This window comes from Vulpes lagopus, chromosome 4, assembly GCF_018345385.1.
Source record: "Vulpes lagopus strain Blue_001 chromosome 4, ASM1834538v1, whole genome shotgun sequence".
Classification (NCBI taxonomy): domain Eukaryota; kingdom Metazoa; phylum Chordata; class Mammalia; order Carnivora; family Canidae; genus Vulpes; species Vulpes lagopus.
The window spans coordinates 52,543,436-52,568,337 of NC_054827.1; the positions used below are offsets into that span (position 1 = coordinate 52,543,436).

Below are 24,902 nucleotides of genomic sequence, written 5' to 3' on the forward strand. Positions count from 1 at the left end.
TTTTTTTTTGCACCCGACACGAGGCTCAAATTCATGACCCCAAGATCAAGCGTCACACGCTCCACTGACTGAGCCAGCCAGGAGCCCCTCAGCACATTTTTCTTTGGTTTTCAGGTGAAGTGCAGTATCAGTGTACTTAAGATTCATCTGGTGTTCTGTTGTCTATCCCAGGACTCAGGGCATCTCTTCCTGCTGCTTCCTGTCTCTTCACATAGATAATCCGCTCCGCTCTCAGCCCACTGTCACCACATGTATCTTTAGTCAGGATCACTGTCTGGAATTCCAGACATGTCTTTCCAGTTGTCCCCTGGACACCTCCACCTGGACTCACCGTTGTCTCAGATCTACAGATCCAGAACAAACCCTGGTTTCCTCCCTCCTGGACCTGTACCTCGTACTGTATTCTGTCTCTGAGTGTTACCACCTTCTGCCAAGGGCTCAGTAGAAAAATGTGGACACTGCCTTTGACCCCTCCCTTCCTTTCAGTCCCCACAGGTCAGCCCTTAAGTTTGCCTCCTAAATACCAGTTGCCTCTGTCCTCTCCTCGATCCTGGTTCCAGGGGTCATTATGTCAGCATCCCTCACATGCGTTCCCGAAGAACCCACCCTGGTCTCCCTAGATCGTCTTGCCTTGACCATGGCCAACCTCACACTGCAACCAGAGTAGTCCTTCTAACATCACAGATCTTTCTAAAACCCTCTCGTGGTTTCTTACGGCCCTTGGGGTAAAGTCCCAATTCCTTAAATAGCTTAAAAGGCCACTGATGGCCTGGCTGGGTCCCTGCCCTCCTCTTGTATGGTTTCTTCCGTGGCAGGCTGCCTCTGGCTGTCTTGAGCTACTTTCCATTTCCTGTATGGGCCTGTCCTCTCAGCTTCCTACAGTCTATTCCTTTGCCCATGTTCTCCTCCCTGTTTTTGCCCTGCCACTTCTAATTTCTCCCCTGGATTTACATTTCACTTGTCCTTTCCTATAAAATGCCTTCTCTAATTCCCCCAAGACTAGGTTAGCTATTCCTAAGTGGGCCCCCATTATGGAACACATAAAAAGTCACATCACATTATGACTGCCTGTTGGATTGTCTTTTTTCCCTTCTATTTTTTTTTTTAATTTTTATTTATTTATGATAGTCGCAGAGAGAGAGAGAGGCAGAGACACAGGCAGAGGGAGAAGCAGGCTCCATGCACTGGGAGCCCGACGTGGGACTCGATCCTGGGTCTCCAGGATCGCGCCCTGGGCCAAAGGCAGGCGCCAAACCGCTGCGCCACCCAGGGTTCCCTCTTTTTTCCCTTCTAAACTGTAAACTTCATGAGGATGGGGAATCTTGGGTTTATTCATCAGTATATCCTCGATGCCCAGCAGAGTGCCTGGCACTTCATTTGTCAAGAAACACATCTTTTATTTTATCACTGATAGTTGCTGTTCTTGCCGCTAGATCCTAAGCTGCTTTGGGTCAGGACCAAATCTGGGTCATTGTACCATACCCATCACTTTGTGTTAAGTGAGTTTATTTCGCCTGCTACTTTTGGGAGCTTTGTTGCACTTGAACTTATTAAAAAAAATTGTATGAATGTAAATTTTAAAAATTAGATGAGATTAAGAAGTAATGTGATTAATGAATGTGCTATAAAGTGTATATGCTAACGAGCATTGTACAATCAGTATTGTCTGAAGTTAAGAAATAGCATTAGAGCATGTATTTCAGGGTCAAGTCAGCATGGGTTTGAATTCTAGTCTACTATTGAGTAACATGGTGAATTTGGGCAAGTCTTTTCCTTCTCTGAGCCTTAACTTCTTCATACATAAAATGAGAATGCCTGTCTTGCAAGGCTGTTACAAAGGTTAAAGGTATTTGAGAAAAACTGTCATAGTATCTGACACATAGGAGTTGCTCTTTGAATTTCAACTTATTTTCTCTTTTATTCCAAAAGAAAGCTGCCCTTCTTGAAACATTTTTGGAATTTCTTTTTTGAAATAGTTTTCAGAACTGGCTATAGACCATCAGAATATATCAATGGGAGAGATCTTTTTTTCTTTGAGGATATGTTTGATTTTTAGAAACACCTTGGTTCAGAGAGCAAGATCAAGATGGCTAATATCATTTTTGATATTTAAAAAAATTAAGTATGATTATAATGAGATTTTCTTTTGTAGAATTTAAATTGGTACATAGTCTAGCTTTCTCACAGGTGGCACTGACAGCCTATTCCATCTGGCACATTAAAATCCAGGGAATTAATTTTAAAGGAATCTTTTGATTTTTGAATAGCACTCTGATAAATCAAGGAGTATTAGCAAGCTCAAGAGAACTGAAGTCTTTAATTATATACTTAATCACAAGTTAACATTCAAAATTTTACTTCTATCCGGAAAGAATTTAGGAAAAAGTGATCCAAGGTGCTCTATTGTGTGTATTTGGGGCCATTCTCTTTTCATCTAGGCCCACAGGAATCCATGTGGCTGAAATGCAGTAAGGAAGGTGGTGTGTTACTAATGACCCAGAGGAGCCTGGCACTTTCAGAGGCCTGCCCCTCGTTGGAGGGGAGGAGCCAGCTGGGGGAAATGGACAGGAATGAACAGGCAGGTATGTAGCTTTCGTAGCAGTATGGAGGGCTTGTATGGAATAATCTTTAGGATATGTTCATCGTAGAAGAGAACTGGAGGCACAGGTTGTTTATAGGAAAAATACAGGCATTGTTTGGAGGAGCACAGTTCTGTGTGGTTCCGTGTGGTGGTAGTGGTACCTCCAGGGCCAGTGTGGAAGCTGGATTGGGGATTAGCTTAGTACAAGAGGATCTGGTGACAATGCTCAGGTTACTACTAGGAGACTAGTTTTATTTGGTGATCTAGTGATTACTAAGAATTTAGTATTTTACCTTATTGTATAGAGGTCATGAATGTGAGGGGTCAAAGTCACCTATAAAGGGTTGTTGACATGTTAATTATCTTTAAATATTTTATTGCTCTGTACTTTGAATTAATTAGCCTCATCTTGTCTGCGTGTATAAAATCTATGTAATTGTTGATGATTCCCTGAGAGCAGTTGACAGCATTTGGATAGAAATGCAAAACATGCATATTTGTGAATCTCAGGTGGCGGAAGAGAGAAAAGCTTATGTACCTCTCCTTTGCCTCCAGGGTAGTAGTGGGGCAACATCACTCAGTCAGGTGGGGAGCCTGGCAGTTAAAGTGGCTTGTGGACTTGTCTTCACAAGGGATTAGTCTCCCTAAAATGTCCGTTATAGAACAACATGCACTTTTGAGGTATGGTGTCATTATAATTTTAATAGAACGTTGTTCTTAGGTTTCAGACGGGCAGTATTTTTTAAATTAAATTTTAATTCCAATATAGTTAACATAGTGTTCTATTAGTTTGAGGTGTACAGTAGAGTGATTCAATAGTTCCATGCATCACCCAGTGGCTCCTCACAAGTGCCCTCCTTCATCCCCAACACCTATTACCCCATCCCCCAACCCACCTCCCTTCTGGTAACCATCAATTTGTTCTCTGTAGTTAAGAGTCTGTTTCTTGACTTCTTTCTCTTTTCTTTCCCTTTGCTAGTTTTGATTCTTAAATCCCACAGATGAGTGAAATCCTGTGGTATCTGTCTTGCTCTGACTGGCTTACCTCAGCATTATACTCTCTAGCTGTATCCATGTCCTTGCAAATGGCAAGATTTCACCCTTTTTAATGGCTGAATAATATTCCATATATATACAATATATATACAGCATCTTCTTTGTTCATCAATTGATGGACACTTAGGCTGTTTACATAATTCGGCTATTGTTGATAATGCTGCTATATAAACCTAGGGGGTCTATGTATGCCCTTTGAATTAAGTGTTTTCCTATTCTTTGAGTAAATACCCACAGATGGGCAGCAGTGATCCTTCCCCACACTTGATGCTTTCTTGTTAAAACTGACTGCTCTGTGCCATCATTTAAAAAAGAACCCTTTTCTCCTTTGAATTCTTTCCTATAAATTGTTTATTGGCTTATTTTTTTAACCATCATTAACCAGGTCGAAGTTACTGTCTTAGCAATGCCAGCAACACGCCTTAGAGTTGATTCTTTCGAGGAGAAGATTCTGGCACCTGGTGGGCAATCAGTCATTTAAGGTGTTCTTACAGTATAAATGGCATAAACACACTTTAGGAACCTTTATGTTACATAGATGAACATTTTTCTGATCAAATGTTTTCATTTTGCAAGCAAAATTTCACCTCATACCAAAATTTCTCACTTGTGCTATAATTGTCTATCAGTGATATAAAAAAATAAGAGATTTAGATAACACAGTAGCAGAAGCAACTAAACATCAAATTTATTTCTGGCAAATGACCTGAGAAATTTCCACTGGATAAGAAAATGCAGTATATGTGCATCAGTCTTCTGTTGCTTCCCTAACAAATTCCCTCAAGCCTCGTGATTTCACACGATATGCATCTATTAACTTACGGTTCTGTGGGTTCCAAGTCCAACATAGGTCTTACTGGGCTAAAGTCAAGGTGTTGACAAGGACTGCATTCCTTCTGAAGGCTCTAGAAGAGAAACATTTCCTTCTTTTCCAGCTTCTAGAGAGTACTCCCATTCCATGACTTGAGACCTCCTTCCATCCTTAGCACCAGCAGGCTTGCACCTTCCTGGCACTTTTTCCACGGTCACATTTGCTGCTGATCTCAGCCAGGGAAGTTTTCTGTGCTTTTAAGGACCCTTGTGATGAGGTTAGGCTCCCCTACATAATCCAGGATTATCTTCCTATCTCCAGATCCTAAAGTTAATCACATCTGTAAACCCCCTTTGCATGTGAGGTAACACATTTTCAGGTTCTGGGGATGGGGATGTCGACATCTTGGAGGGAGGGTATTTTGCCTACCATTCTATAGGGATACCTAACATGGATATCACTCAGTACTTTTCACATGTATCCATGATTTGTCACAGGTCTTTAACAAATTTTCATTTGGATATTTCATAGAGAAGAGTTGTGCCTATTTAAAAAAGAAAAAGAAAAGTTTTATTTGTTTGGATCTTAACCTGCTTATTAAAGCTAATATTCATTCTCTTTGTTTACTTTGATAGTGACAACCTGCTAAGGAGAGCAGCCTGTCAAGAAGCTCAGGTAATGTCATTTAGCATGCTAAAATTAAAACCCGCTTTATCTCCATTGTGCAGAAAACTCCAGCTATTCTGGGGGACCTGCGTGGTGCCTTGCATCAGTGCAGTTTCGGATTTTTTTTTTTTTCCTACTATCAGGGGATGAGTCAGGCGGAGAGCCAGCTCTGAACAGAGCGTGAGGAAGTTAACCATCTGGTGAAGAGCAGTTCTAACGCCCACCCCTTTAGACTTGTTTACTTCTGGATTAGTCCTAAGAACACATACATGGGCTGGTTGGAGCTCTGGGAATTTGTTCATGTCGGTGGTTGTCCTTAAAGATCGGGCCAAGCCTCGAGTCTTCCCTGATCCCAATAACCCCCAAGGATTTCCGTTTGGAACAGGTGTTACCTCTTAAAGTCAAATCTTCTTAAAGCTGTTGATTCATATTTTTAAAGCCTGTCTGTTCAGCACAGTCGATTCATACCACGTGTGCATTGTTCTCCCAGGCCCATGATACTGTGCTTAAATATTCATGTATCTGGCTGTATTAATTATAGCTGAATTATAAATCCTTCTGAGTTTAAGACCACATTTTTGTTCTTTCTCTCCAAGTTTATATGTTATGCCTTGCAGGTGAATTTCCACAACCGAGTTGCTTTTTTGTTGTATGTCATTTAAGCTTATAATATCAGAACTACCAAAAAAGAAACCTGAAGTAAAAAACGACAAAGGTCTGATGTATTTAGTGAAAGGAGGTGGGTGACAGACCTCAGGTTTGTTACCAAAATGCTTCCATGGATGATGATGATGACAATAGATGGTATTAATACATTCTTCACTTTGGTGGCAATCTGACTGTTCTAAATCTGTGTTTTAAGAATTCGATTACTTTTCCATTTGTTTATCTCCTATGTCTCTGCTGTTGTGAAAATGAATTATCCTGGGACGCCTGGGTGGCTCAGTCGTTGAGCATCTGCCTTTGGCTCAGGCTGTGATCCTGGAGACCCGGGATCGAGTCCTACATCGGGCTCCCTGCATGGAGCCTGCTTCTCCCTCTGCCTGTGTCTCTGCCTCTCTCTCTCTCTCTCTGTCTCTCATGAATAAATAAATAAAATCCTTATTTTTAAAAAAGAAAATGAATGATCCCCACCCCAAGGAGCAGTGATCCCCACTGGAAAAGCTTGGGAGGGGAACCTTTTCTTGGTCTCCCTAAGGAAGAGTGTCACAGGGTCCTCTCCTTGTGAAGGAAATGCCTCCTCCTTCTGCTCTGAGTGCCATTTCATCCTTTCTCAGAGACTCTTCCTCTTCTTGCTGCTCGCTCTTGTATATTTACCTCTTCTCCTGCCTCTAGTTCTTTCCTTCTCAGCACCCATGGAGCTCCTTCCATCTGGCAAATGGAAGTAAATTCATCCTTGGAGCCTACTCTACTTACTTTTCCTGTTTATGGCTTCCCTTTACAGTCTAAATTCTTAATGATTTTTTTAAATCTCACATAAACTCAATTCATTGTAGTCTTACGTAAGCTCCTTAACGCACCATAAACCTGAGCTGAGAGTTGCGGGTAAATAAGAACTGTAGAGACTAGGAAACCAGGACAAAGGAGAATAATCTGGAACTGTAGATCTGGACTCTGGTAGGTCAGAGAAACTGGCTAACTGAATAATTTCTGGCTACATTCCAGAAGTACGGATAACAAAAGAACACATTACAGTGTTTGGAGATTTGGCAGCAAAATATTAAGGTTGAATTCAGTAAAAGTGACGACAGAGTAGAAATTATAATGTACCAGAAATCTTCACAAAGAAACAGGATATCTACCTGAAGCATTCAGAAAAAGTGTATTTTTTTAAAGCAAGAAATAGACCGTGGTGAGAACGGCTCTCTGGTGGACTGTCAGGGAAGTGGTGGTCACTTAATAAAAGGGCCACTTCATAAAAATCATGGTAGAGCTCATTTTTTTCTCCTGTCTTTACTTTGTGCTTCCATACCGGAGTTCTGCCTCCTTGGCCGTGACCTGCTCCCCACCATCAAAGACTCCACATTTTGACTCTGGTGCTTTCCTACTTCTTTCTGTCTGGTGGCCTTCCCCAGTCCAGGTGGATTAGCAGTGCTCACGTTTGTTCCTATTTTGACTCTGCACCTCTGTTTCTGTGCACCTCCTTTAACTGATTCTCAGAGCTGACAAAGTAGAAGTTGGGGTTTTGGAACTAGATATAAATACTAGGCTGATAATTTATTAACTATGTGACTTTGAGGGACTTAATCTTTCTGAATCTTGGTTTTCTAAACTTTTGAAATGAGGACATTTAATTACCTCCTAAGTTTCTGAGAGCTAAGAATAATGTGCAGGAGAGCAGCAAATACTAGGTGCTTAGTAAATATTAATTATATTTCCTTCCCTTGCCAGTTGATGTTGTTTATTATTATTATTTATTTATTTCAAGTCTTTAAAGTCTAGTTAGTTAACATATATGGTAAAATTGGTTTCAAGAGTAGAATGTAGTGATTCATCACTTCCGTACAATACCCAGGAAGTATTGTTAAATACTCATCACAAGTGCCCTCCTTAATCCCCTAGTTGATGCTATTTAGTTATCAAGTTATATAAGGCTGTAAAGAGGAGGAGGCAAATAGATTATTAGGTTTATTTTTTATATGTATGAAAATTAATTAGTAACACAAAGGTTCTTTATGAATAAGCTTTAGTAATAAATTGAAGGAGAAAAAGGTTATATTCTGAAGACTAAGGACAGTTGGATTAAACTTCCCTTTTGCTAGACTGTGGCCTTGCTGGTTATGTGTTTATAATAGGCCTAGCCATGTCTTGTAGAGAAAAGAAAAGCTACTTATCTCTAGTAGATGAAGCAGGTTTTAAAAAAATTATTATTATTATAAAAATTTTAGCTGATTATCATTAAATAATGGTAGACTTGGTGATGGTTCATGGTATTTTTGTCAATATGAAATCATGAAAGGATATTTTAACCCCCAGGGTACATACCATGTCTTCTGGAAGTAGATTTCTTTGTAATGAAAGAATATATGTAATCACTAACTGAATATAAAGGACATTTGCTGAAAACTTTCCTTTCTTCCTTCCTAGGTGTTTGGCAATCAACTCATTCCTCCCAATGCACAAGTGAAGAAGGCAACGGTGTTTCTCAACCCTGCAGCTTGCAGAGGGTAGTTCAGTTTGTGGTTTGTCACATAAAGTTTTCCTGAGGGGGGAGAAAGTCACAGAATATCAGGCGGCTAGTTGGATTGCATGGAATTGGAAAAAGTAGGTTCAGTACTCGTTTAGCAATGAGATTAATTTGTAATGGAGAAAGAGCAGTTAATGAGCTATAACTGTAAAGTTAACTGATGCTTAGCAAACTTGTCTAATTGAAGTTTAATAAAAATTCCAGAATTAGGGGCACTTGGATGGCTCATCTGGTTGGGTGGCCAGCTCTTGGTTTCGGCTCAGGTCATGATCTCAGGGTCCTGGGTTGGAGCCCTAGTGTTGGGCTGCCTGGGGTGGGGTGCTGGGGGGTGGTTTGCTTTAGGATTCTCTCACTCATTTCCTCTGCCCCACCCCCCAAATAAGTAAATAAATAAATCTTAAAAAAATTCCCAGAATTAATACTCTCAAGTGAATCTCACCTGCTTGTGACAGCTCCTGCTATTGTGATCTACGTAATTGGGCCTTGGGGGTGCCTGGGTGGCTCTGTGGTTGAGTATCTGTCTTTGGCTCAGGTCGTGATCCCCAGGTAGTGAGATGGAGTCCCTGTATCAGGCTCCCTGCAGGGAACCTGCTTCTCCTTCTGCCTATGTCTCTGCCTCTTTCTGTGTCTTTCATGAATAAACAAACAAAATATATTAAAAAAAATAATTGGGCCTTCTCTGTCCAGGATGTTCCATGGTAACCCAGAGCATTGATAGGCTTGTGAAGTCAGAAACATTCTTTCCAAAAGAAATGAGCCTTGAGCTAGATCTTAGAGGTCAGCAGAGGGAGAACACTTAGTCTTCCTGACTGAGGAAATGGCCCAGGGGGTCGGGGGCCTAGCCTTAGGAGTAACTAGGTATGTCCCTTGCTGTGTCACTGGCCAGTCTGTGACCTGCTCTAGCTGGCCTGGAAGAGTTGTGTGAAGGAATTGTGGGAATTTAGGTGTAAAGAAGAGTTGGGACTTTGGTGGATAATCATGCGTTTATGTTCACTTACATATCTGGTGCAGAATGTTGAAAGTGGGGGAGGCTGTATGTGTGTGTAGCAGGGCAGAGGGTCCGTGGAAATTCTCTAATTTCTGCTCATTTTTACTCTGAACTTAAAAACTGCTCTAAAAAATAAAGTCTATAAATTTTTAAAAAGTACCATAAGCAAAAAAAAAAAAAGTTTCAATATTACTTGCTATTCTCATTCAGTTGGAGAAGTGAATAAAAGAGACCTTGAAGGCTTTTAGAGGAAATCATTTAAAACTTAAAATTATTTTCTAAAAAGCATAAGAATGAAAAGTTTGTATGTGAGGTGGGGAGGTGAGTAATAGCTTTTATTATCCCTAGTGACCAGAACAATTCTTTTTGTCTTTGCTGAGGATCGGAAAATTAATAAATATGTATTAGGTTGGATTCTAGAGATCAAAGTCAAATGATGTCAAGATATAAAGAACAACAAAGACTAGTTGGGACCAGCTTTTAAGTGGTCTTGTGTAAGATGCAGGGTTTCTGAAATAAGTTTCTCTAGTAATTTTAGATAGTATGGATTTACAAATATAAACACAAATCATACCTTTTTTTTGGGGGGTGGGGGGTGTTGAGTGAGAGCCTGAGCAGGAAGGGGCAGAGTGGGGAGAGGGAGGGAGAGACAGAGAATCCTAAGCTGGCTTCATACCCAGCATGGGGCCTGATACAGGGCTGTCTCACAACCCCCAAGATCATGATCTGAGCTGAAATTGAGAGATGCTTAACACCAAGATCATGATCTGAGCTGAAGCTGAGAGCCACCCAGGCGCCGCATGCCTTATTTTAAATTCTGCGGTTTAAGGTATTTGTCTATAGATTGTCTAAACTGGCTCTGGGACACTGCCTAATCGAATCCTACTGGACTGGCTTTGTTAGAGCCACCTCCCTCCCCCATAACACACCAATCTTAATGCCTATTGATCATTCTTGTTTAATAACCAACACATGAACAGGTTGTCACAGTATCTAAGATAATTAAACAGTGGGGGAGCTAGCACAGCGTTTGAGGGATTGGACGTGTATACTCTTTGTGATATGGGAATTACTGGACTTAAATCCTCAGTATGATCATCTGTAAAGTGGGAAAAGTAATAGTTCATACCTTATAAATTTGCCATATAGAATAGGTGCCTTTGTAGTTAAGCGAGATAATGCCTATGACATGTTCAGCATTTCTACTTCATGGTAAGCACTGGATGAAAGGAACATAAGCGACATGTTGGCTAGGTTCAAAGCATTCTCTCCTTTCCTCCCCCATTCTTCCCAAAAGTGCTTGTGCCTCTGGCTACTTTAATATAACTGTTCTAGCTATTTCTTTAGAGACCTGTTAGTTAGGAACTTGCTAATTCTGATAGAGAAAAATTTATGACCGTTGGTTTAAGTTATAATCTGTCATTTTAAGTTCCTACTTACAAGGGATAATTACGTTAAAAAATAAACTTTTTCAGAACAGTTTTAGGTTCTGTTTACATTTTTACATATAAATGTGTGGGCATTTTTAAAGGTGAATTACTGTTTAAAAGTATAGCATTTTTTTAGCTTTGTGCAGTGGCAGTATCGTAGCCAATGAGGTTTATCCGAGGCGCGATTGTTGCTAATTAAAAGTATAGCATTTTTATCTTTTAAAGTGAGGCTATGGAAAGTCTTCTAAAATTATTGTCCCCTTTCGCAAGGTGAATCCTTGCATGCTTCTAGGTATCAGCCACTCTGAAACTCTCCAGCATGTTTTTTTTCCTAAAGCTTTCACTATTTAATTGCACTATTTTTGTCATCTTGGCTCTACTCTAACATATAATATATAATTCATCATGTAGCTACTTCATTATGTAGTACTGGTTTAAAGCTACATAGGCGCTTTAAGAAATAAGATAACTGTGTGTTTAGCATTAATAAATAATACATTAAGAAGTAATTATTTTTGTGTGTGTATGTGGACCTGGAAATTGCAGTAGGTATATAAACTTTGTATTTAGCCCTAGTGCTATCTCACCATTAATTATATAATAAATAATGCATTTCTTACTGGTAACACTTGTTTTTCAATCTTTTATATGGAACATTGGAATTTTAGACATTTTCCATAGCCGTGGCATCACACAAAGATGTGAATAAAAGCCTTAAATGTTCAAATCATTATTTCTTTAACTTGGAGGAGGTTATAGATTTGTTGTAAATAATTAATATAGCCGATTGAAACTTGTCCAGAGTTTTGCTTCTTAGCGAGAGCTCATCTATCTCCAACTGATCTTTTCTTATCAACCCAGTAAGGAAAACAACCCTGGAAGTGGAAACATTCGTAGTATCAGCCCTTTGTTGTTGGGTTAAGCCCCAGAAGTAGTGAGCTGGAGAGGGGGAATTTTCATTTAGTCTTTCCTGTTCATTCTGATAAGCATTCAGAGCAGGAGAAAGGGCAGGGGATATTTGTGTGATTTGCTTACATGCTCAAGTAGGCCCTTGATTTGAGATACCTTTTTTAAATGTTTCTTGTGAAAATTTGTCCAATTTTTCTATTTCTATTTTAATTCATAAGAAGTATTACATGTTTCTGTCTGCCCTTTGGTGGTTATTTTTTAAAGAATGTTGAATTTGGTTTGTGCTTGACTCTACATGCTCCTCATTAGTTGCTGTGGCACCTCTTGCTAGTATAAAATACTCTTAAAGTCAAAGCATGTGTTTTTTTTTTTTTTTTTTAAGTTTTTTTTTTTTTAAATGACTAAACGTGGACGTGGAAGTTACATGTTCATTGTTTTGTAAGTTCTAGTTTTTGTTTTTTTTCTGATGCAGTAGTTGAAAATACTTAGGTGAATAACAGGTTCACTGGTATGTTCAACTTTGAAACTATGCCATTGGGACTTTCTGCAACTTTTGGATTCTTTGATTCCTGGGCTGTGTTTCTGACTCCTGACCTTAATTGGACAAGAATCACTGTCAAAGATGTGGCTTTTAAAACACACACACACACACACACACACGCACGCACGCACGCTCTCTTTCTCTCTTTCTCTTTCTCTCTCTCTCTCTCTCTCTGTCTTCAAAGGGCTCTTTAACTGTTTCTGTTCTCACAAGGCTTCACAATCGTGTTGTTTCCTTTCCTGCAGAACTTACATATCTACATGGGGGGCAGGTTCGTTATTCATACCTTAGTGTATTAATTGATCAGATGCTTATTAAGTATCTTGTAAGTGTGCCAGACATAATCCTAGAGGCTGGGGGACTCAGGATTATAGGATTTGGTGTCTTTTTTCCAGTGTTGTCCCAAAGACTGTCTTGCAAATCACTGGTTGTCAGTGCCCTATGAAAATTCCTAATAGAGGTATGTACAAAGTGATAGGGCAACCAAGAGAAGGATGTGATTCAGACAAGCTACTGATTATCCTAAAGTTGCGTTAGATAATTTCAGACTTTTCCTTTCTTAGTGGAAATTTTGCCTTCATGGAAAAGCATTTTGCTCCTTCCTCTGGGATGTCACTATAGGTTTGAAACTCAAGAAATAGAGATACCTTAGTATTTCAAATTGTTCAAAATGATATATTTTTCCCTCAAAAGTTGTATCCACTGAGCTAGAATCTATATTCTGTGGGGTTCAAATTATTCCCTTGGGAATGTATATGTTAAATATATTCTCTTCCCTCTACCACTGGAATATAAATAAGTTCTATGAGGACTGACAACATCACCCTTACGTTGGAAGTGTTTGTCTCCTTTGTCATGTTGTATCCCTAGCTCTTACACCTGTGGCTAGCACATAGTGGGTGCTCAAGAAATGCTTGCTGAATGCATCAAACATTGTGTCCTGAGTGGGGCCATATGTTGTGTACATTCTTCTTCTAGAGAAACTAGATTGGAACTGCAAGCATCCCAAGTGGGTAAGAGCTGTTTGTATTCAAAGGTAAACTGGAGGCCCCAGAGTAGTGACGTCTCCATTTCTACCCGTAGAACCTGATAACTCGTTTGACTTCCTATACTTGCACAAATGAAGGAAACCTGTGTTCTTAGGCTGTTTCTTGTTCTACTCTAGTGAAGGTGGTTGGGCTTTTTATTCTTCCTCTTGAGAACTTGGTCAAAATTTTTGTATTTTTTCCTTTGTCTGCAGCAAAGCCAGGACTCTATTTGAAAAAAATGCTGCCCCGATTTTACACTTATCTGGCATGGATGTGACTGTTGTTAAGGTAAGAACACTCCAGAGTGTTGATTTTATCCAAGCTACCACTCCTTACAACTTATCCTCTTCTCTTGACTTTGTAGCAGAAATCACTTATCACGTAAGAGGCTGGGAACAGAGAAATCAACGTTGTGTCTTTGTTTTGATCATTAATAAAAGTGGTTTTGTTTTTTTCAAAGCATTGTCAGCTTTTCATTTTCAGAATAAGATTAGATGGAGGCATGAACTGGATTCCTTTCATCTGAAAGCTAGGATGTGGAATTATTGTCTCTTGAAAGATGAAAGTGGTTCTAGCTATAACAATTTCTTTCCTGAAAATAAAAAAATTTCCAGTTTGAGTAGTTAATTTAATTTCTTGGTAGTTCCACAGACAGGTAAACATTTTCTCTCTGGCGAGGAATTTTAAATGTTAAAGCTTTAGAATTTGCAGTATTCAGCTAAGAAAAGGGGACAAAGATAAGTTAGCAGGAACTGTGCTAGATAGAAGACACCCCAAAACTCTGTTGACTTTTAAGTGATATGTGTGTATGCATTTGGTGAAAATCACTCTTGTTATGTTTGTAAATCTGTGGTTTATTTTTAATATTACACAGTTTCATGAAATCAGATATTAAAAGGTAATTTAGTCCACTTTACCATGAAATGTTGATGTCCAAGTGGTCTGTGATGTGGTCTTCCAGTTGTCTGTCTCCAGGGATGAGAGAAGGGGGGAGAGAACTAACATCAATGTGAGTGTTTGTAATGCATGTTACGACCCAGTGTATGAGAGATCCTAGCATGGTTACATGAAAGCGCTCCCTTGAATGTTCACATGAACTCAAATCAAATGGTCTGGACCTAGAGCTGTCTTTTAGGGGAAACTGTTTTATATATTAAAGGTCTTTAGTGGTTCTAGAAGTAGTCAAGTTCTATTGAATGAATTTTGATGAGCCAACATTTTCAGGGAATTTGTTCTTTTCATCTAGGTTTCAAATTAATTGTATCAAGTTCCTAATTTCCTCTTCTTGCAAGTTTATGTAACATTTGTGATATCTTGGGCAGCCTGGGTTGCTCAGTGGTTTAGCGCTGCCTTCGGCCTGGGGTGTGATCCCAGAGACCCAGGATCCAGTCCCATGTTGGGCTCCCTGCATAGAGCCTGCTTCTCCCTCTGCCTGTGTCTCTGCCTCTCTCTCTGTGCCTCTCATGAATAAATGAATAAAATCTTAAAAAAAAAAAAAAACCCAAAAACATTTGTGATATCTCATTTTAATCATATTATTTATTTGTGCCATTTTTTTCTCTCAATAGTCTTGTGAGAGGTGTGTCAATGAATCCTTGCCAAGAATCATTTTTTGGCTCATTGATCTTCTTGTTTATGTTTCTTTCATGAATTTCTAGTGTTTTTTACTGTTTCCTTCATTCAACTTCCTTTAGATTTTTTCCTGCTGTTCTGACATTTTAACTTGGATGCTTACTTACTTTTTACCCTTTTCTAATTTATGGAAAGCTATAAATTTCTCTCTATTGCTTCAACTGCATCTTCTAAGTTTTGTGTCTAATATTTTCATTACCATTCATTTAGAAATATTTTCTAATTAACGTCGATTTTTGCCTGACCTATAAGTTATTTAGACATGTTTTAAAATTTCCTAAAATAAAGTTTTTCTAGTTATCTTTTTATTAATGGTTTCTTATTTAATTGCATTATGGTCAACAAATATAGTCACTTCCAGCATTTGAAAGTTTGGGTTCTGTTTTATGGCCTACTGTGTGTTTTGTTTTCATAAATGTTCCCCGTATGCCTAAAAGGAATATGTACCACTTACTGGGTACCATGATCTACACATGCCCAGTAAATCAAGTCTGATCATTGTGTGGTTCTAGTCTTCTGTGTCCTTACTGACTTTTTTCTTCTGCTTTAACTATAAATTATGAAGGGGGGAGGTTTAGTTTAGAACTCTTCCACTGCTATTGGGGATTTTCTATTTATGTAGTTTTGTTCATTTTTGCTGTTTATATTTTGAGATGATGTCAATAGATGCTTACAAGTTTCAAATCACTTCATTTTTCTGGCATTTTGACCCTGTCCTAGAGCAATTCTCTTCAGCCCCAGCACTGCCTTGGCCACGGTCTGTGTATCTTACTTAGTTTTCTTAGTGACTCTAGTAACTTACTTTGGTTAGTTTTTGCTTGGTGTGATATTTTTATTCCTTTACTCTCAGCCTTTGTGTGTCTTTATATTTTAGATGCTTTATTGATAAGGCATGACAGGGTATTTAAAAGATCCAATCATTTTTTCCCTCTTTTTACTGGATAACTGAACCCATTAATGTTTATTGTAATTACTGCTATATTTATTTCTATACTAGTGATATACTGCTACATAACACACTACCTTGACAGCTGCTTCTCTGCTTAAGGTTCTGTTGCTCAGCGGTCTGTTCAGAGCTGCCCTCGTGGTGGTCTCACCTTGTGCTGGGCCCCTTTGTGGTGAGGCTGAAGAGGGATGGCCTAATTCATGAATCTGTAGGTGGGCTCTGCTTTTGTCTGGCTCAGAGGGTCCCCAGCAGGCTCAGAGGGTCCCCAGCAGGCATCTTCACATGGTAGATGGGTTCTCTGAAGTAAATTATAGACATCATGTCATTTTCACCCCTAGATACTTCAGTATGCACTCTTTATTAAAAAAAAATAAGGCTACTTTTCTGCATAACTGCAGTGTCATTATCATACCCAGCAAAAGTAGCAGTCCTCCAATCAAGACCTATTGACTTGATTCACTTTTCTTTATTTAATATCACTAGGCCACTTTATATTTTTTATCCTTCCTTTGTGCATTTGGAATTTTCTTCTTAACACCAGAGCCTCAAATATGTTAGCCCTACAAAAGTGATCTTTTAAATTATAGTCTCTTAAGTCTGTTGAAATATTTTTGAAGTTTGGTTCTTTCATTCATGTACTTATATTAACTTTTTTGCAAGTATTGACTGCCTACTGTGATCTAAGCCCTGTTCTATGTTTTGGGGATATAGTCTGAACAAAATAAACTTTTCCATGTCTGTTGCCAAAGAGCTTCCATTGAAAGTGGGAAAGGGAGAGATGCAGATAAGAAACAGATGCAAAGGGATCCCTGGGTGGCGCAGCGGTTTGGCGCCTGCCTTTGGCCCAGGGCACGATCCTGGAGACCCGGGATCGAATCCCACATCGGGCTCCCGGTGCATGGAGCCTGCTTCTCCCTCTGCCTATGTCTCTGCCTCTCTCTCTTTCTCTCTCTCTGTGACTATCATAAATAAATAAAAATTAAAAAAAAAAAAAAGAAACAGATGCAAAAACATGAGGTTTGTCAGCAACAACTCATGGTGATGAGTGCGAAGAAGAAAAGTCAAGCAGAGTAAGGGGACTAGGAGTAATGGGGGTGTTAGTTTATTTCAGAAGGTCAAAGATGACTGGTTTGAGGAGATGACCATTTGGAGACCTGCTGCAAAGGAGTGAGGCCTGCAGATGCAGGAGGGAAAGAATCTGGGCTGAGGATATTGCATTTCTAGGACTCTGAAGCAGGAATGTATTTGACATGTTTGAGGAATAGTAAGGAGGCCAGTGTCTGTTTTGTAAAAGACTGCAATTTACATATTCAGTAAGATGCCTTTCATCTCTATTGTTGATAGCATCATATAAACTTGGGCTGCCTGTATGGCTGAGTCAGTTAAGTGTCTGACTTGATTTCAGCATAGGTCTTGATTTCAGAGTTGTGGTTTCAAGCCTTGAGTTGGGTTCCACTATGGAGTCAACTTGAAAAAAGGTTCAAGGGAGAGCCCCAAAGAAATGTCACGAGCAATCTACCTACAGTTGGATGTCACTCCACTGAACTGCTCACTTGGAGTACAGACCTTCAGCTGATAACTAACCTACTTGTATTTTAGTGTATTGTTTCCACAGTTCTCCCTCTTGTCCCCAAGGATATCATCACTTAGCTTGCCAGGTGCCTGCTGAAGAGTAGATACAACGTCCGTCTGGTTTCCTGTATCTGCTGATCTAGTAATGTCAAAAAAGATGAGAATAGTCTGAAAAGCCTCATTCTTAGCAAACCCATACTGATTCCCAAGGATTATTTGGGGGTACTCACAAACTGTCATTTTAATCAGGATTGACATCTATCCTTTTAAAAAAAATTTAGTATTTGCAAATGTGTAACTATAAAGCCAGCCATTTCATTTTTAGAATAAAAGGGGGATAATTCATCATAAAATTCATGGTGTTAGTTTAGGGACTTCCTTTTTCCTCTGTGTTAACTGTGCTTACGTGCTTTAAGCCTATTTGAGATTCAAATCTTTAATTTTTGCCTGTTAGTGTGTCTAGTACAGTATCAATAGGAGGCGATGTTTCCTATGTTAGTATTAGCTGCATTATGTCTTTTAAAATTTAATGTTTGCTTTTAGAGGCAGCAGCTTAGATGATTCATTGAAGTCTGCATATGTATCTGAGAGGAAATAATAAAAATGGTGAGGTTTGGGTACTGTTTCATTGCTACTCTGAATCACACCTGTGCCTTATTGTCTAGTCCTAACAAAGCCTAACCTTTCATTTAGATAGCGTACCAGTCATGAGCAGTTACCTTGCTAGTTGCTTTATATGCTGCTTTATAACAGTACTATGGGGAAGCTATTATTACCGCAACTCCAACACACATAATTTCATTGATAAGGAAATTAAGGTCCTGAAAGTTTAAGGCCACTCAGCTAGAAAGTAGCAGAGTTGGGGTTTAATCTGGGTCTCTTGGGCTCCCAAATCTGTACTTTTTTCATCACATCTGCTTCTCTCTATTTGCTTTTAGACCTGACTTCCTGCTTTCAGATGAAAGATGTCGGGTAAATAGTGTAATAGAATCTGCACTGGACTGGAAATGAGTCCTTTGAATAGATAACTATATGACCAGAGACAAATCATTGGGTTTGGGTTTTGTTTTTAAAGGAAGGTTAGGGGCGCATGGGTGGCTCAGTTGGTTAAGTGTCGGCTCAGGTCATGATCTTGGGGTCCTGGGATTGAGTCCCACATCGGGCTCCCTGCTCAACAAGGTGTCTGCTGCTTCTCACTCTCCCTATGTGTGCTCTCTGACTCAAATAAATAAATAAGATCTTTAAAAAAAAAATAGGGGATCCCTGGGTGGCGCAGCGGTTTGGCGCCTGCCTTTGGCCCAGGGCGCGATCCTGGAGACCCGGGATCGAATCCCACATCAGGCTCCCGGTGCATGGAGCCTGCTTCTCCCTCTGCCTGTGTCTCTGCCTCTCTCTCTCTCTCTGTGACTATCATAAATAAATAAATAAATAAATAAATAAATAAATAAATAAATAAATAAAAATTAAAAAATAAATAAAAAAATAAAAAATAAATAAAGGAAGGTTAAAGATGGTTTCTGAGTTCCCTTTCAGCTATAAACAGTATAAAACTGTATATATGATTGCTTTGATAACTGTTGTTTTTCATGTTTATTAATTATGTAGAATTTAAGGAAAGACTCTGTGTAAAACTTTGAAGAAAATGTCCCATATTTTTACATCTTTGATCTTATGCCCCTGGGATGATACTTCTTTTTGTATTTCAGACTGATTATGAGGGCCAAGCCAAGAAACTCCTGGAACTGATGGAAAACACAGATGTGATCATTGTTGCAGGAGGAGATGGGACATTGCAGGAGGTATGGCTGTTTTTCTGTTTGAAACCATTTTGAAGGTGAGGACAATGGAAATTAGATCTTAGAGCAATGGTATAAGTGGTTATAATTTAAGGAAATGATTTCTTTGTATTTTTTAGAATCCTCACTCTCTGAAACAGGCTTAGCATTACATTTTTGTCATGCACTTTTATTTCATTGTTTTGTATAAACTTTATACCCAGCATATAAGGGGAGTTTTGTTTTATCAAATTTAAGTTGGATAAAATTGCATAAATAAGAAGAAATGGTGGTGGGTATGATATAACTTTTTATATTTTGGAGACTAAAGGAGTAGCCCTGTTTGTTAGGGAGCTAGGGAATCAGTTTTAATTATGAGGGATGGTTCTTATAAAATAAACCTAGATCCCCTCCAAAAAAATGTTTGTGTTCTCACATTTTTTCTGTTGCATGGAATGTTACCTGGTAAGAGAATAGTTAGAGGCTGCAGTCTACAGGTTCAGATATACGATCTACTTTTGTTTTAAAATCTCATGTCCTTATGCTAACTCTGGTCCAATAAGGACAGTAAGTACATTGTCCTAGAAGTGCTTTTCCTTTTGAGGGCAATAGACTGGAACCTTCATTACATATTGGAAACCGCTGAAGAGCCCAGTGCAGGCGCCCCTCTAACTGCTCAGTGCTTCTATCCTGAGGGCCATAATTCACATCTGGGCCTCCCTTCTGATGGGCTCTCGCCTCCATTGGGTAGTTTCATCAGTGTCAAGGGATCTGGAGCTAACAGCAGACAGAACAGTGTCCTACGTTTGACTTAGCAGTTATGTGAGCCTTAGTAAGCTTCTTTTAGAAAGGCTGTGCTAATGATCCAGTAATTGTTTTTATAGCTTTTTAATGAAGTGTGAAGAATACTGATAGCATGCCAACAAAGAAGGAAGTAGACCTCATGACAGCCCCATTTAATCCTGCAATGCAGTGAGGCAGGAGGTGAAGGGAGAAGATTGACCAGTCTTTACTTTACAAAATGTTTTTAAGAAATATACCAAATCATTCATGTATTTGGTGTAATCTCAGTCATCCAAAAATAGGCAGTGAATAAAAAAAGTATTGGAGGGAAATATGCCAAAACATAAGCAAATGATGGTTATGTCATGGTGGGATAATGAGAGAGTAGTTTCTTCTTCACGTATTTTTTTACCACTTCTACAAGGCACATGTATTACATTTTAAAAATAAAAAAACAATGATGTACACATTCAAATTAAAAATATCTTTTAAAAGAGGAGCTGCTGTTCCCCTGGCCTTCATATTCCTGGATAAGAAATCTTTATTGAGCACAGACTTCTCTGCGTGCATCAAAGTGTTATTTTTGTTCCTGTGTGAGCACTTGTAATGGAAAGTAGGTTTCTCTGTATGATTGATGTGTGCCTCACATTTGTATCCATTTTATAGAACTCAGAACAATATTGCTAATGTAATATGGAGGTTTCATAATTATTTCATCTTAGCCTTTATTGGACTATTGATCTTAAGTCAAGAATCAAATCTAATTTTACTCTGATCCCTTTGCAGAACACTGTATGTTTTAAGAGCCAGTACATCTTTTGACATGGTTTCTAGGAACAAAACAGGAACAAGTTTGTGATCCATGAAAATTGAATCCAATTTTTGTTTGAGAGGGGAAATACAGGTTGTTTATAATAATTTTTTTTTAATGTTTGTAGGTTATTACTGGAGTTCTTCGAAGAGCAGATGAGGTGAGCTTTCAAGAAAGAGTAATTGCATTTTAGCTTTTTACATTTCTGTGCTTTTTATCTTCTTTTGCCTTTTTTCACCATTTTATATTTTAAGGTGGGCACAAATTGTGCTTCCTTGGGTTTTAGCAAATAAAGTACTGTTGCCTGTGTCCTAGAACACTTTGATTAATCTGCAGGGGACTCCTCTGCTTTAGTATTCCAGAGCACCCGAGAGCTTTTACCAGAAAAGCTATTGTTTGAAATATAAATTTTTCCCATGGAACCTTCTCTTCACAGAATTCCTTCATAAATAAATGATGGTATATTCATATACTGGAAGCCATGTAGCAGTAAAAATGAATGAATTAGATCTATAAATATCTATAAATATTTATAGATTTATAGACATATATATACATATAAATATCTATACAATTATTAAATCTAAAAAATATTGAGTAAAAAAGGCTCGTTGCCAAAGTATGTTATGCATTTCTACAGAGTTTTGCAATTCAGAAAGCAATATTATTAATGGATATGTAAATATGTCGTAAAAGAGTAATAATGTGACAAGTAATAATGTCACAGCATCCAGGTACTGGTTTCCTCTGGGAAGGGAGAAGAGGGCTAGGGATGAAGGACTGCTACTTGAACTTGCTTATTGTCTTTGCCTTTTTTACACTTGAGATAGTTTATAAAGAGCTGTCATTAGTTACTGTACAAGTGTTAGATATTTCTAGTTGAATTTTATCCACAACTTTTTCAACTAGTGTGACAACATAATATAGTCTCTGTCACAGTAGCACATTTATCTAATATCTTTAAGACCTTCATTTTCATAACCAAATTTCTTTCAACTAGTTGCCGCTAATGAGTACCCAGATATTGCTTCCGGATTCAGAGTCCTGTTGATTTCAAGGCCTGCCTTATTTTCTAGAAACCCCTCAACTTAGCATTATCTGGTTGCTGGTCTAAGGAAGGGAGAGACAGGGTGTTGGACTTCGGGTCAGTTACTTTGACATGGTGAACACATCTGTGTCTCTCTGTTCAGCCTGATTTTCTGACCATAACCATAACAACTTTACTTTTCTTTTTTTTCCCTTAGGCTTCCTTCAGTAAAATTCCCATTGGATTTATCCCACTGGGACAGACCAGTAGTTTGAGTCATACTCTCTTTGCTGAAAGTGGAAACAAAGTCCAGTAGGTTGTCAATGTGGGGTCTTAGCGTTTGTGGCTGCGTGAGTCTGAAAGGGACAATTCACATGTGGGGGATATGAATTCTTTGTTTTCAGTTTTGATAGCATGGAACTTCAGATCATTAAGAGGAGGACCTGGATCAAAGGATAACTGTTCAGTTCATTGGGAGCTTTCCCTGTTGGATCTAGGACCCTGGTGATCTGATATCAGGTGTAGAGATGAATATTGACATCCTTCTGTCAGTTTTGAAGGTAGCACCCTTGATCCAAAACTATCTTTATGCCTTTATGTCATGAGATTCTCTAGTGAAGGCAGATTTGCATTGATCATTTGTTTGCTTTAAAAATACATGTTGACAAATAGCAAGTCCCCTGAGAAAACTGAACTGGTAGCCTTAGCTTCATTATCTTGATAATATAAGTAGCTAGAACAGCTAAATAATAGTCACATCCTTTGGGAAATGCCTCAAGTGAAAAGTAGTAAGGATAAAGCAGTCGGGAAAGCACCATAGCCCTGGCATCTAAATTAAATTGCTGTGAGTCTAACTGTCTTCAGGAGTCAAGCAGATTGTAGTTATCGTTCTTTTCTCTCAATAGCATTATGTAAACAAGAAGATAGGAATCTTAAAAAAAAAAAAAGAAGAAGATAGGAATCTTGAATTTGCGTCCTGGCTTTGACAGTGAGAAATAGTATAATCGAGCAAATTTTTGCAGGTTCTTATTGTCAGTTGCCTGATCTTTAATGTAAGCTTTGTGACAGAATTGGGGGAGGTCAATAAATAAAAGCTTGTTGAATGGATTAACAACATTTCTGGTTATATAACCTTCTAGAATCATAACAATAATAATACTCAGGTGATTTTCTGTTTAGGTTTTTTTTGTGCTTTGGGATTTTGATTAGATTGGTTTTTGCAGATTTATTTTTGCTGTTAGAATTTTAGGAGCCATTTTATATCTTTTAACAATTCTCTTTCCCTATATATATCATAAAAGTTTTGGTCCGTACGTCATACACAAGGCATAACCATAGACTTGTCTATCAAGCCTTTGTCAAAATGTTTCCTGCTTCAAGCCTTAATCTGATGGGAATATTCAGCTCTTCACCAGTTATCCTGAAGCCTGACATGGCATTTTAGTTTGCCAGACTTTTTATTCATAGTTTAGAATTTCTGAGGGGCAATGGATATAACAGGTAATGAATTATTCAAACATTTTTGCTTATCTGAGATGAATTCTATCTGGTTTTGGTCTTGGTTACCTTAGAGAATTAGTCTTTTGTTTTATGTCAACATAGATGATTTGAACTGCTCAGCCAAAGTCCCCAGATATGTCAGTGATCCAGAGGGAGACCATGTTCCTTGGAGAACACCTTGCCTGTCCCAAAGCCAGATTATGTGCAGTATGGCCACCCTCTAGGTCTTAGTTTCTTGAAGGTCTTCAGTTTTTTGGAAGCTGATTTTCCCTGGCTTAAACTAATGTTGTTGCTGCTTCTATTTATAATTTAAAGATTTATAAAACTTGATTTATAAGCATGCCCCAGGGCTCTGAGGTAATTAAGTAAATCTACCCTGGGTTCAGAATTTTGTAGACCTCTCAACATGGCAGATGCCTAAGGCCATTTAAAAGAACAAGGCTTTGCTTTTTGCACGGCTGTCAAGATTTGTTGTACCATAATTACTACAGGAGAAAAAGGAATCTTGCATTTGGAATGTTGCAGGTAAATAATTCTAAAAAATAGCTGGTGCGACAGTGCAGCTTTAGCTAGAACTTTCAATTACTGCTGGAAAATGATAAATTCGCGGTTGTATTTTAGCTGTGTGCTGCCAATAATTTTGGAAAAAACCTGATCTTATAAGGCTTCTTCAGTTGCAACATTTTCTTTAAGGTCAGTCTCAAAAGCACTTCCTAAACCTCTCCATGTGCTCAGTACTACACAGAGTAAGTAGAGAGCTTTTGGATCCTTTCTAATAGCTTCCTTCAGAATTAATATATTCATATCAGATTCATCTAAACTTGTGAACATGCCTTTTGCTTTATCCTAGATTGAATTTCATTTTCTAAACTGCTTCCTACTTTCCTGGATAGCATCTGTATTAGAGGAAAAAAATGGGATAAAGGCGTATTGATAGAGAAATATGGGAAAGAAAAATAGGCTGTTTCTTAACTTTGATTTTGCTTACTAGGGAGCCCAGAATGTAATCTAAGTATTTGAGTTAATGTGTATATTTGGGGGATTTTAAAGTGTCGTAAATTGTACCTAAGTGCTAGAAATGCTGATTCAAGTGGATGTGATTCCTGACTTAGATGTTAACATTTTAAGCCTGGTCACACTGGTGGGGAGGCCTGTTAGATGCGGGGTTGCCCTTTGGGAACCTATAGATATTCCTTTGGTGCATCCACAGCAGCCTCACTAAGTGAGGGAGTGTGCCCTTGGAATCAGAAATTCAACCTGAAGTTGAATTTCATTTTGCAGTGAACTTGCTCTGTCATCTTGAGAATTTTATTGAATTTCTCTGAGCGTTGGTTTCTTTACCTGCATTTATCAAATGCCCAACAGTAGTACTTACTTGAGAAGTTGTTAACAAGTTAAAAATAAAGACTAGTTAGGTAAGCAGGTAATTATGCTTGGTAAATTATTGGATATGTTGAAGACTTTATGCATCTTTATTGATAATTTAGGATGGGAAAACATGAATAACAAATAGGATGACTGTATAGCTACTGAGTCCAGATTCTATAATTAAAATAATAGAAGCAAATCAAAGAAGAGAACACTCCATTGTCTTGCTGTTTCACCCGAGGAAAAAAATTTTTTTTAAAGATTTTATTTATGGGATCCCTGGGTGGCGCA

At 38.6% G+C, this 24,902-nt stretch overlaps 1 protein-coding gene and 1 non-coding gene across 4 annotated transcripts in view; both read left to right on the forward strand.

The window, feature by feature from the left end:
* The window catches only part of AGK (acylglycerol kinase), a 75,746-nt gene that overhangs the window by 20,429 nt on the left and 30,415 nt on the right, over window positions 1-24,902 (forward strand). For all 3 annotated transcript variants that reach the window (XM_041751428.1, XM_041751430.1, XM_041751429.1), the window contains exons 3-8: window positions 5,084-5,123; window positions 8,202-8,281; window positions 13,410-13,485; window positions 19,054-19,146; window positions 20,844-20,876; window positions 21,961-22,055. In XM_041751428.1, coding sequence (XP_041607362.1) covers window positions 5,084-5,123; window positions 8,202-8,281; window positions 13,410-13,485; window positions 19,054-19,146; window positions 20,844-20,876; window positions 21,961-22,055 — 417 coding nt within the window. The remainder of the gene's footprint in view (window positions 1-5,083; window positions 5,124-8,201; window positions 8,282-13,409; window positions 13,486-19,053; window positions 19,147-20,843; window positions 20,877-21,960; window positions 22,056-24,902) is intronic.
* Window positions 10,854-10,990, forward strand: LOC121490310. Its single transcript, XR_005987623.1, has one exon. It is a non-coding gene; the product is annotated as a U4 spliceosomal RNA (small nuclear RNA).